The sequence below is a fragment of the Oxyura jamaicensis genome, chromosome 1 (genome assembly GCF_011077185.1).
Source record: "Oxyura jamaicensis isolate SHBP4307 breed ruddy duck chromosome 1, BPBGC_Ojam_1.0, whole genome shotgun sequence".
Lineage (NCBI taxonomy): Eukaryota > Metazoa > Chordata > Aves > Anseriformes > Anatidae > Oxyura > Oxyura jamaicensis.
This window is the reverse complement of record NC_048893.1, coordinates 161,798,848-161,812,194: the sequence shown is the minus strand read 5'-3', so window position 1 is coordinate 161,812,194 and position 13,347 is coordinate 161,798,848. Positions and strand designations below refer to the sequence as shown.

Below are 13,347 nucleotides of genomic sequence, written 5' to 3'. Positions count from 1 at the left end.
GTGAGAATTTTAGACAGCATGATACATCTTGCAACACCCACCTTCATTTTCATTCTGCAAACTTGGTTACCTTGGCGAGTGTGACAGTGAGTTTAAGTCATCATTTCCTATTAGTTTTAGATCTATTACCTTTCTTTAGTACTTTAGCATCTGATCCTGAAGGGAAAAAATCCAAATAAGCCACAACTACAACCATGGTGGAAAAAAAAAAAAAAGGAAAAAAAAAAAAAAAAAAAAAAGAGAGAAACCCTTGGCCCTCTATTCAATATAAGCGGAAGGGCTGACTTCAGAAGGAGTAAGAAACATGCTACATAATAAACTTGCATTACTTGTCAAGGCAGCAGTGGAGGGACATGCTCAAAGAAGTTAGTTCAGGTCCCAGAAGCAGTGAAGGTATCTCAGGATGTAGTTTCAGCTACAGTTGGCCACCTCTACCTAGGTCTTTGTCAAAAGCAGCATGCACAATCTTCCCACACTTACCCTATGAATGATTTTGCAACAGTATAACTGCAGGATGTATCAAATCATCTCCTTTCTCCTGTCCGGTTGTTTTTTTCTTGGATCAGTGGCTGGTTGACCCAACTCACCCCAATGTTATTCAGTCACTATCAAGGGGTAGAGCAGGAATACTAGTTCAAGAGCAAAGTTACAGTAAGTTGTTAGATTTTATTTTCCACCTGAGCTGCCACATAACATGAAAAAGTATCCACAGTATTTATTGGCTTGCATGCTTCACTTGGCTTAATTAATCCAACTGATAATTGGGATGGACCGTTCTGGGATGTATATTGCACTCTCCATTTTAGGGCCAATTCTCTTTAATGCTTTCATAAATGATCTGGATGCAGAACTCAGATGCATACTAAGTAAGTCTGTAGGTAACTCTAAATTAGGAGGAGCTGTCGACTCCCTTGATAGTAGAGTCCTTGAAGAGAGATCTTGACAGGTTAGTGGACTAGGCTATCAGCAGCTGTATGAATAGCAAGTGCCAGATTCTGCTCCCGGGAAAAAGCAACCCTTGCTATATGTACAGACCAGGGGACAAGAGGATGGAGAGCAGCTTCATGGAAAGGTTATCTGTGGGTTCTGCTTGATGGCAAGTTCAATATGAGTCAGCAGTGTGCCCTGGCAGCCAGAAGGGCCAACCACATCCTGGTGTGCATCAAGCACAGCACTGCTAGCTGGTTGAGGGAGGAGATTGTCCTGCTCTTGCGCTTGTGCAGCCTCACCTTGAGCACTGTGTGCAGAGTTGGGCACCAGTTTTAAAAAACATAAAACTATCAAAGAGTGCCCAAAGGAGGACTACAAAGATGGTGAAGCACCTAGAGGGCAAGACGTGTGAGGAGCAGCTGAGGTCCCTTGGTTTGTTCAGCCCACACAGAGCAGGCTGAGGGGAGGCCTCATGGCGGCCTGCAGCTCCCTCACGAGGGGAGCGGAGGGGCAGGCGCTGAGCTCTGCTCTCTGGGGACAGCGACAGGACCCGAGGGAACGGCATGGAGCTGGGACAGGGGAGGGTCAGGCTGGGGGTTAGGGAAAGGTTCTGCACCCAGAGGGAGGTTGGGCACTGGGACGGGCTCCCCAGGGCAGTGGTTACAGCACCGAGCCTGTCTGAGTTCAAGAAGCATTTGGACAACGCCTTCAGACATATGGTCTGATTTTTGGGTGGTCCTGTGTGGAACCAGGAGTTGGACTCGATGATCCTTGTGGGTCCCTTCCAACTCAGGGTATTCTATTATTGTGATTCTGAGTTGCGATCATATTCCCCAAGCACAGCAGTGATGGAAGACACAGTTGTACTTCCTTGCCAGGATCCACTTTAGGTACATCTCACACAGTGCTGCATCATGCCCTGTTCCAGTCCTTACTTCTCTCTGGGATTAAATCTTGATCTCTTCCTAAAGAATGTCATATTTATGGCTCGGTAGAACAACTAATGAATCGTATCAGCTGTATATCTAACACCTCAATAACACTCCTCGATTACTGTCTATTGTAAGATGAAGAAAAACAACAGAAAGTAAGATGGACTAGTTTATTTGCAGAAGGGACTGATATATGTGTGCTGTCCATATGCTGATTGTTTCCCCAAATCAGTGGTGCTGAACATGAAGTATCATTTCAAAAAGAAAAAAAATTACATGGATAAATCAGGAATTCATGAATTGCACCAGGAAATACTAGCATGTTTTCTTCTAATAACACAAAGAATGTATGTAAGCCAAACAATCAATAAAACACAGTTCCCTACAAAGTCAAGGAGCAAGCTTTGCTATTGACACTCTTCTTGACTGAATTTCAATAGTTATTTTTGGATATCTTTGAAAATAAAAGAGATTTCTGTCACTACTGCCCAGGCTGAGGTAGAATACATTTCTGTATACAAAGTAAGCATGCATGGCATTCTTCAGACACGAGATGACAAGATAATTTAGCTAGAGACAAACGACACAGAACAATATTGGCTTGTTAAAGGTTTTTGTCGTTTTAGTCATTCTTTTCATAATTCGGACATGATAAGGCATGGGAATGGAGACAGATCAAGCAGAATTAGGGGATGAATTCGCAATGAGACATATAATCTTCAAACAGTGATCTGAGAGGAGAAAATGCAGTCACAGGAATGGATGAAATCTAACATCTGGAAACAAAAAGGCTCATGAAAATAAGAAGTGCATTATTCTCCGTATTTGAGGATTGATTGTGAGACTTATCCTACAAACATATCTGCTTTTAACAAAGGCCTACGTTCTGACTCCACAAATACTTAAGAAAATGTAACTTCATGTTTGAGTAAGTCAGACACAATTACCAGTTTAAAAAAAAAAAAAAAAAAAGAGCCACATCAGCAGCAATGACCATCAAAACTTTCAGACTTCACACTGAAGCCAGCCAACAATATTCATCCCAACATTTTTATAGTGGCCATCAGTTGATAAATTCACTGGCCAGTCTGTATTGTCATTTAAACTAATGCAGCCTCTATACATTTTTGCAATGAGGAGCATTACTTTCCAAAATAGTTTTTGGCACAGCTAAAGAATGAGTATTTACTTCCTGCTGAAGCACTCCACCTTCACCTGTACAGGGAGGGACCACCTTCTTCACGCCCTTGTCTGAAGCCAGTTATTGACATGCAAAAAATTTACTGCAAATAAGAAGATCTAAAGTTGTAGGTCATTGGAGTATATTAAATGATAAGCAAATTCGCATTTCTAAAGTAATTCTACCAATTTATTAGCAATGCCAGCTCCCGTTCCACAGTAGGGGAGGTAATAACGAAGCCTTGTTAAAGGGCAATGAGGTATCTTTTATGTAATGTCTTTTTTTAATCTGTGATAAAGTCATTAAAGCAGCACTGTATCTTCTTGAAGCCTCAAACAATAGTCTGCATTAAATCTCCTGTGCAAAATTAAGGACGGTAGTTCACTGGAAAAATAAGCATCTGTTCTTGCTAATGCTGATGGCCTTCTAAAGATCATTAAACTATTCTAAATTGGTGACAATAAAACAAAGCAAAAGTGTTTTAACTTTTTCCAAAGCAAAGAGAAAATTGATTTCCCATGTAAATACTTCTTTGTTCCAAATTTGTCCAGTAACCTATACCTCATAAAGCATGTCTTCCTTATGAAGTTGCCTAAATCTCATTCACTCACAATCACCTAGCTTGAATTTAGTGTCTTTTAAAACCGGGTTGGTGAAAGTTCATCCTCAGTGCATTTACACAGACTGTAGCTCCTGAGTCGTGCTTACCCCTCTCTAGCCACGGGCTCGAAGGAAGTGGTGCTTCAGGCACAGCTGAAATACAGGCATCAGCTCCCCATTTCCTTTCAGCCTCAACTAGAAACCGGCCTATTCTGCTGTGGGAGCTGCTTACCAAGCTTTGTTCTTCAAAGAATACCCTGAAATTTCAACTGGACTACACTTTCTTCTCTAATTCTTTTGCTGTATTGCATTTTAAGTCCTAATTTGCTGCTCTAGATATGTAACATTTCTGTAGTAAAAAGACAGATGCTATTTAAAAATACTTTAAAAAACACCTTTCAGAGATGTCAGCCCAGATTTGGTTTTGTCAGCCCAGGTTTGGTTTTGCACCCAAACACAGTGCAAGAAATAGACCTATCATGAAACAAAGTAAAACAAAAAGTCTCCTAGGAAGACAGTCAGAGATGTTGGAGGTCAGTGTACAGATGGTAGAGAAGAACTTTACAATTCGCTTAACCTAGCCTGCAAATAGAGCAAGGACTCCAACACAAAAATGACTGACGGCCTGTCTTGGTATCCAAACAAATCAAAAAACGCTTAAGTCTCAGCTCAGCGGTTTGCTCTGTTCTGGTTCCCACCTGCATCGTAGGGGATCTCTACTACCACCACCAAGTGTAGTCAAGGGAAAACACCAGGTTACCCGGAGCAGCACCTGAAGAAGAATTTCTAATGGAAGTGCACATGGCCAGATGGTGCCTATTTTACCACAGCCATACACCACAAACAGGAAGTTAAAGCTGGTTCCATTTATATAAGGAATCTTTTTTTTTTTTCTTTTTTTTTTTTCCCTCCTATTGTGTTTCTGTGTTGGAGGAGTAGGGGTAAGAGGAAATGGATTGTTACTTCTTTTTCAGCTTTTTATTCCTCACTTGTCATGTTCCTGCAGTGAGTACTGTTCACTTTATCTAGGTTGCTGCAAAACAGTATTTTTTATTGCTCCAGTCAATAGGCTGGTGGGTTACTAGCTCACAAACAATAAAGACATGTGGATTTCAAAAAAAGCTTGTAATAAAGTCCCAGGTTAAGCACATACTGTTTAATCATTGCACTGATCAAATTACTAAATAAATTGAAACCTTGGAGTGCAGACTCAAATGCTACGGTCATGTCATCTGCTGAAGTAATCAGCCTAGCCAGCATTTTACAGTAACATCATTACAACAATTCTCACTCGAAGCAAGGATGTAGGCATTTAGCTTACTCTCCTTGTGGTCTTGGAGACGTACCCAGAGTCACAGGGGTACCTTCTGGCTCCTGCTCTCTGCCAGCAATTTGGCACTGGCACCAAGTGACTCCTGAGAAAACCTCCGTACCTTCGTTTCACCTGCGTCACGTACCTGACAGGACACCACAGGACCATGACGGCAACAGGGCAGGCTGGCACCCAAGCAGGACTTGAGGCAGTGCCAGCCTGCCGTCATACCCAATGCACACACTTGCCTCCGCACAACAACTGCCCAATATGCAATTAAACTCTCCTCTACCAATTGCTCTCTCACCAGGCAAACATTTCAAGAGCCAGGAAAGCAGAGGACTGGCTGGATGTCCCAAACAGCACTGCACACATGGCCAAGCAACATCCACTTTCCTACAGCACGGTTCTTTCTCTGAATCCCACCTTGGAGGTCAAGAAGCAGAAGCGACAGCTAATCAAGGCACAACTAATTGTAAAACACCTTTTCTGGCTGACACATTCATATGCCCTGCAAGGAAGTTTTCGGTATCCCTAACAAGAAGGCATGTGTCCTCGAAAACCCACTATTGATTTAATTTTGATAAAGCTCTGCGGTAATTGCCTTGTAAGCACCCATCACAGAGGACCCACCAAGACCAGACTGCTCAGCCATCACATGTGGCAATGATGGAGGCAGCTCCCACAACACCAACCTCCTGAAACCAACTCACTTCACCACATCTCAGACGGACTGGCCCCAAAAGGGCTAAGCAAGATTGTCACATGGCAGCACGAGCGAATTTTTCCCTTGGGCCTACTGCTGCTGGAAAGGACTGGGAACTGATGCTAGATAAGCTACAAATAAAAATTAGGTGCATGCTTTAACACCAGGAACAGGTAACTAATAGCACAGCGGTAATGATTTCTTCATTGCTATCATTTTTAAAATCAAGAAGCTATTTATTTGAAAGATGGGCTCAGATTTAAACAGAAGACAATTCCAATGGTGCAGTAGCTTTTATCAGCTAAAAGATCAGGTGATACTATTCCAGTTCCTCCAAAGCTCTGTTACAGAGGCAAATCAGCACGGTCTGGTCTGATGGCTCAGCACCCATCAGCCCTGATTGAGGGCCGGTGATGCTCTGGTGCGTTTTCTGGTTTTACTCATCCATGACTAATGCAGCCTTTGGGATCCCCTAGCCACAAATGCAACTTTCATTTCATAACTCCTAAACTATGTCTCACTTTTGCCCTCGCCACAGACCTATAACCAGTACCAGATACCATGCAGCAACAGAAAAAAAAATAATTAAAATAAATAAATAAACAGATAAAAAATCTTCCTAGACAGGTTTAGAGAAGTTTGGCTAGTTTTGCCTGATGTACAGCATCCTCAATGAAGCAGCTCTAGCTGCTACCATTAAGACTCAAATATGCTATCTTAGTCTGCGATGTTTTCAAAGTTGAAATCCCATCTCCCTGCACACCAGTACAACACAATGGAGGTGCAACCGTAGGGTCTTTGGGCACTGTAACAGCGTGAAGAAGGAGAGAGATTTCGAATTCAGACTACTTGGATCACACGGTAGTTCTCATCCCATTCTTCCCAGTTATGATATTCATCTTGCAAATAGCTTCACGGCACGTCTTTGATAATCACTGCCTTCAAACACTTGTCCTGTTATGTCTACCAACATCTACATATTCAAAACAGTCTCTGAAGCACATGCTAAACATCTGTTTCAACCACCTTTCTCTTTAGAGTTTAAGCTGTTTTCTGGAAAATTGCCATCCTAATGGCCAGCTCCTCTGGTAGCATACTGGATAATTCATTTTGTATTTATTGATTGTTCCCTAATGAAGAGCCATAAAGGTGCTGGAGACTCCTGACCAGACACTACTTAATTAGTACCAAAGCACATAAAATCCCAAATTAAACTGAGCTCTTTGTCCAAAGTCGCAGTCACTGGGAAAGAGATGACATCATTTTCTGCTTACAAAGAAGTCTGTAAAATTTTATTAAAAAAATAAAACCTAAGGAAATTAAAAAAAAAAAAAAACTATATAAATTGTTCATTTCCTTAAAGTTTCTAGGATACCAAATAGGTGTTCCAGAATCAAATCACACTAAGTACTCTTCCTGAAGGATCCAGCAATGTTTCATGCATAGAACTTATTGTAAATTAAAGATAAAAACCAATATAGCATTTGCCTTCTGAACAATATAAAGAAAGGTTTGTGTTACATACAAAGACACAATGCAAAGCATCCAGAAGGTATTAAAAATTATCTCTAATGGATCTGTCTTTTCATCACTGTGTCTCATACAATAATTGAATTTCAATGTTCCCTCAAACTATGCTGGTACTGGTATATTTTCTGATGGTACTGACTCTTGAAGAAGGCTGAGAGATGAGGAAGAACACCATTAAATGTCAAGCTTTTTTACTCAAAATAAGCCTCAAGAACATTCTGAATAACCGATCTCTCCTTGCAAGTCTTTCAAATTAAGTCATCCTGAAAGTTAATTCCCTTTCTTCCATATCATTTAAATTCTCAATTAAATATTTGAGAAAATAGCAGGAAAGAAAAAAGCTAACTAGCAGAAGGAGGGAAAAGCCCAACCCTACATGGCAATAACATGGCAATAACTTGTTGGAGGCATCTTTCTTCAGAGCAGTATGGTGGCTTGAATTCTTCAGGACAGTGTAAGGTGGACAGAAGGAAATAAGGAAATCTATCCATGATAGCACAAAACCTCATTTTATTAGCCTCTATAAACATCTCTATTAAAAACAGATCCTGCCATAGTAAGCTGCAATCCCTGGTACAATTACTACCACACATGTAAGAAAATACCCTGAACAAGTCCAAAAACTTAGTCATCCGTTTTCCTTTAATCTGCCACTAGAATTAACATCTAACACCACATCTAACACCGAACAGTTGCTCTGCAAAAATCCAAAATCATATTCATAGTGTCTGTTTCGTATTCAGCAGACTCTGTGACACTAACTGTAACCATCTGAAGCTTCTAGCCCTCTTATCAGAATGATAAACAAGTACATTCCACCCAAAAGAGCAATTTTGCTCAAACAGAAAATGGAATAAGATAAGCATATAAAGGACAAAACAACCACGGTAAAGCAAATAGCCCAAGAAAGCAGAATAGCATAAATATGTATGGACCTTCTTGGACGTATGAATTTGGCTTCTTTGCCATAATCCATTATTCTTCCCCATTTTTTAAACTGCTCCATTTTTTGTAACCATAAAATTACACCACAGAAAGCATCTCTAACCCAGATAATTTCAGTATGTCTTCCACAGAGTGTTTATTTCCCAGCTGCCTGACACATTTCCCAAGAAAATGAGCTCCAAAGTGGTAACAGAAAACAGCAATACAACAGGAGAGACAGCTAACCACAGAGTAGCTTGGCAAGGGTCACCAGTGTGCTGAAGAGTGAAGCCACATAGAAACCTCTGCTTACCCCTTGCTCAGATTCCAGCAGCTCTGTTTTAACTCTGACTGCCGGCATCCCATCAAGCATTAACATTCTGTTTTCAAAGGCGCTGATGTCCTAAGGCAAAAAAAGGACAAGGTTAATCAAAAAAAGATGAAAGACACTCGATTAAATTCACTGTTTTAATTCTATAATACTGCAGAAGTAAAGAAAGTTTTTTCCTAACTAAAGTTAACAAACACGAAATAATAATTTCAAAAAGTACCTATCAAGTTGCTATTTCGTTTAAAATAATAAATTATATTTTCAGTTATCCTTAAAATAGAGCTAAGTCTTTGTAAACAGAAATGGAAAATTATATTCAATTACTATTTTTTAATTTGCAGTGAATCACACACATGCACATGTATATACATTCCTTGCTTTAGGATTGGAAAAGAGAGCAGTGATGCCAAAGAGCTTCAGATTTTTGGCAGTATACTTAGGTGTATTTGATTTGAATCGCACATTTGTACTTTATATCACCTACAGAAAGCACACACTTGAATTCAAATAAATTATATTGAAGACCTGTACATTCACACACTATAAATTAACACACATCTTCAACACATTCTCAGATTTCATATCATTATCTTTTACAGTTAACTGCATTTCTCAATGAGAATATCCATGCGCTCACTCCTCATACAAAAGAAATTAGAAAAAATAAGTGTAAAAACCATCCTATCAGTAATGGACAACACAGGCTGAGAGTTTCAGTTTGAAGTGAGATTTGCAAAACTGTACTCCTCTGAATCAACATCCTTATTACAAATGCCTCGTCCCACTGTTGCCTGCCTGTTTTATGAAATATGCAAAACAATCTCTGGTGCTTTTAGTTCAAATACTACCCTGACCTGAGTTAATCTTCTAATGTAGTCAAGGCTCAAGGATGGTGTTTGAAAGCTAGCCCCCCCTTCAGCTGCCATCTGGTCTGAACAACACGGTGAGAATAAAGACATTTTATCACTCTAGCGAGAATATGACCTTATGAATCAAAACACTTTGGTCAGTTGCACAGAAATGTGAAAACGTCAAAGATGTTTTTCAAATAGTGAAACTCTAGCACATATAGCTTATAAGTGACTCATTCGCACCACTTACTTATCTGTGACCCTGTCTGGAAGATGGCACTTGATACTGGGAACTCACCTCTGTGCTAACCGTTACCTCAGTCCTCAACAAATGCACTGTAATGGAAAAAACCCTCTCCGTGTCTTTCACTGGCAGCAGATCTGTTCAGTACTGCGTGGTGCCGTTATTCAGAAGGAATTCCTGTGTTCATTGCCCTGTTTATTATCACGGCTGCTTTGGGGGAACTTCAAGGAAAAATGGTATGCCCTAATACTTCCTAAAAGCTTCCAAAATACACTTTTAAAACTTAAATTATTTTTTTTTTCCAATTAATGCACTACATCCCAGGGTCTTCCCAGGCTGTTGAGGGAGTTAAGTATTGCAGCAACCGTTTACTTCTTTATACTCCTTTACTTTGTTGTAATTTAAATAACTTACACTAAAGAGCAGGGAAGCCAATACACGCGCATGCTCCAACACAGTGCCAAAGGCAGAGCAAATGACCTGTTTAAAATTCCCATCACCTTCACTTTGAACCCATGTGTTACAGCACGCAGAGCTGTGGCTACAGTTTGGTAATATGGGGAGGACACGAACTTGGTAGTAAAGCAGAGAGCAGTGCAACAGAAAGGAAAACAGCATATTTTTTTTCTCATATTTGTAAAATAAATAACTGAATAAATAAAATTATAAAGTTTATAGAAAAACTCAAAACACTTACACTACAAAATTACTGACCAAACAAGTAATTTTCAGCTTAACATCTCCATGTTTGAACTCATGTAGAATAAGACAATTCGAGCTATTGCGATGTTCCAAGCTCATGCTATGCTTCCACTGTATATCTACTTTAAGCTTCACATAACAGGAAGAAAACAATAATAATAATAATAAAAACTCTTCTTGCATCTTTACAGCAACTTATTTTGTACACCTTGATCATTATTCAGTCTTTGAGGCGTGGGGTGGGGAAAGGGAAGGAGGGAGCAGGATGCCACAAACAGCTTGCTGAAATGGTTCCAGGCTTTACATCCCTCTTCCCAGCAAGGGCGGTGCGTTGTTTACTTATCAGAAAGGGATCTCATGTCCTAGGGCGTCACTGAGCCTCAGTGGTTTGGATGTGGTTTTGGGTGGAGCTACAGCAGGAGCCAGCCTGGCATTCCAGGCTCTCAGCGCCTGCTCTGCAAGCAGAGAAGTCCCCCTCCTTTCGTGATTTATAAGCAGTACAGTTGAGTTTTACAGCAAGATCAGGAATATACCATAATAAAGCATCCCCTAGGCTGTTTAGCTTGTAGACAAAGAAGGATGAGCTGATATTGCTTCACGTCCCCGAGGAGGTCTTACCCGAATGAAAAAAGGGACGTGGCTGCCTTCCTCAGGAGGCACAAGCAGAAGGAGGGGGGCAGACAAAGCGCAATTGAGGAAAGGCAGGTTTAATGAACTGTTAGAATCTGATTAGAGGCTAATGTCCCTTTTAGTGCTTTGTACCAATTTACAGCTGATATACTTGAACCATTTTTCCCACTGGCTGTGATAAACTCATTAGTTTTAAAAATGCAAGCTAACCAGAGCCTTTGAAGTTTAAAACTGATAAATCATGAAAACCTGACTAGTTCATGTACCATTTAACACATTTACATTTAACTAAATTTTCAGAGCACTTGCTTCCCCTTTTGTTGTCAAAAATCATATTTCTTAAGAGCAACACTCTGCCTTTTGAGCATTGGTCTGAAGGATGAATTCAGTGAATATTTCTGGCTTTTGGGTCATTTATAATTCTGAGCAGCAATAATCGCTGGAGTAGATTCTTTCCAAATTATTTGATCCTTCTGCGTTTATAACTGAAAGGACATCCTGTGACACATCCTGGGGGGGTCTACCGCCTGGTAACTGCTGAGTGGATCTAACCCGTGTTGCACATACAGACAAAATGTTTAGCCCAATATTCACTCAGAGAGCTGATCTCTCAGAACTACGCTCTCCTGCTGTAACCAGCGTTTGCCCTACAGTATGTTCAAAGCCATTCAGCAAATAGAACGTAATTGCCGAGGTTTGCATACGGTGGGCAATCATCTAAGGAAAACGGGCTTGCCTCATCCCCACAGGGGTGGGGGAGCATGTGAAGCTCCCTCTGGAGCCTCTCCGGTCAGCTGGGCCAGATGGAGCATTCACACCTGAGTGAGGCCAGGCTGCTCTAGTGCCCCATGCTAATTTATTACACTCAGGAGACCCACCAGCCGAGATTGCCGCTATGATGTACTAAGCCAACACATTTTTCAGGCCAGAGTCCCCTCCCGCCTCACTAAACCCCCTTCACCCACTGTGGCAGCTGAATTGCAGCCCCCCAGCACCCCACAGGTAAGGGTGATGTGAATTTGTATGTCAGCCCTTTGATGTCCATCCTCCCTCCTCCCAACCTAACCCACCCAGTGGACTCCGGACACCCACTTAGGCAAAGCACACAGCAGATGTCCTAAACTAGGCCCTTATCAAGCCAAGCTCTGCATGACCTTATGAAAACATCTGTTCTCTTGGATCAATAAACCAACTGATCCTAAAAGAGAGAAACCTCTGTTTCTCGCTGCTATCCATTTCAGTCTTTCACTGATCACGTTTAGGCATTCGCTGCTTTGAAAAATTAACACAGAACACTAACCATGCCCAGGTCCATATGTGCAACTGCTACTGCAGTAGTTGTCACACAAAACAAATAAGCTTTAAGGTTTACAAGATTTTCTTCTGAGAAGCTGTAGCAATCAGTCTAATAACAAGATTTTTCCACCCTTCCAAAAGACCTACATTTTTAGCACAGCATCACTCCAACTATAAATTGATGTTTTCTTTATGAGGACAACTGTCTGTTGCAAGTTTTAATCAAATTATCATCAGCTACTTAAGGGGAAGACAAAACAAAACAAAAACTCTCATCCTGGTTCAACCCCCTCCTCCCTCCCTCCCCCCAGCATCCTGTAGTGTTTATCCATTTAATTATGAATGTGACACCATTACGAAATTTGGCTCCATTTGGGAGAAGGCTGTAGTTTTGAAGCCAAGTTTCTAATTTGGCCAAGCCATGCCTTCAAGAATCACGCTGCAAGCTTTTAACAGCAACAGGGGGAGTTGGTGCCAGAACCAACCTCCTGCCCTGAAAGGCAACCAAAGATGCCTCTAAATTCACTCTGTAATTTGTTCTAAGCACAAGATGACAAAATCTGATCCCACCCACACACCCCAGTCTCCACTAGTTTGAAATCCAGCTGCCCAGTACAGATGCACGAGAAATGAAGTGATGCTCTCCCAGAGCATGCTTGGCCAGACTGATGGGTACAACCCCACGCTCCTGCAGGAAGACAGCAGCAAGCTCAAGATTCAGAGCACTCAGAACCCAGACCCCACAACCCCTGCACGCAGTGACAGTCATTTATTTATGTTCCCATGCAAGACCAGCTCCTTCTCGTTTCATCTCATGAACACAACGAATATACACAGAAGCAAGGGTGCATGATGCTAGTTACTGCTGTCATTAATGAAGATAATGGACTGACTTAGTTATGCTGAAGTGCTGCACACACACACAAGACAAAGCCCTCAATGGTTGTAAACTTTTCTGTGAAACCCCAAATGTTCAGCTGACAAGTCAACGCTTCATGAGGGGTGGGTTGACCCTGGCTGGCTGTCAGACACCCACCCAGCCACACTCTCACTCCTCCTCCTCAAAAGGTCAGGAGAGAAAATAAAATGAAAACACTCATGGGTCAAGAAAAAGACAAAGAGATCCCTTACCAATCACTGTCACAAGCAATACAGATCTGACTTGGGGAGAATTAACTT

At 41.3% G+C, this 13,347-nt stretch overlaps 1 protein-coding gene across 8 annotated transcripts in view; it reads right to left on the bottom strand.

Moving 5' to 3' along the window:
* KLF12 (Kruppel like factor 12) overlaps window positions 1–13,347 on the bottom strand; it is a 240,533-nt gene that overhangs the window by 136,036 nt on the left and 91,150 nt on the right. For 7 of the 8 annotated variants that reach the window (XM_035320664.1, XM_035320712.1, XM_035320655.1 and 4 more), the window contains exon 3: window positions 8,428–8,517. The exons of the other annotated variant lie outside the window; for it this stretch is intronic. In XM_035320664.1, coding sequence (XP_035176555.1) covers window positions 8,428–8,517 — 90 coding nt within the window. The remainder of the gene's footprint in view (window positions 1–8,427; window positions 8,518–13,347) is intronic. 8 annotated transcript variants of the gene reach the window in all.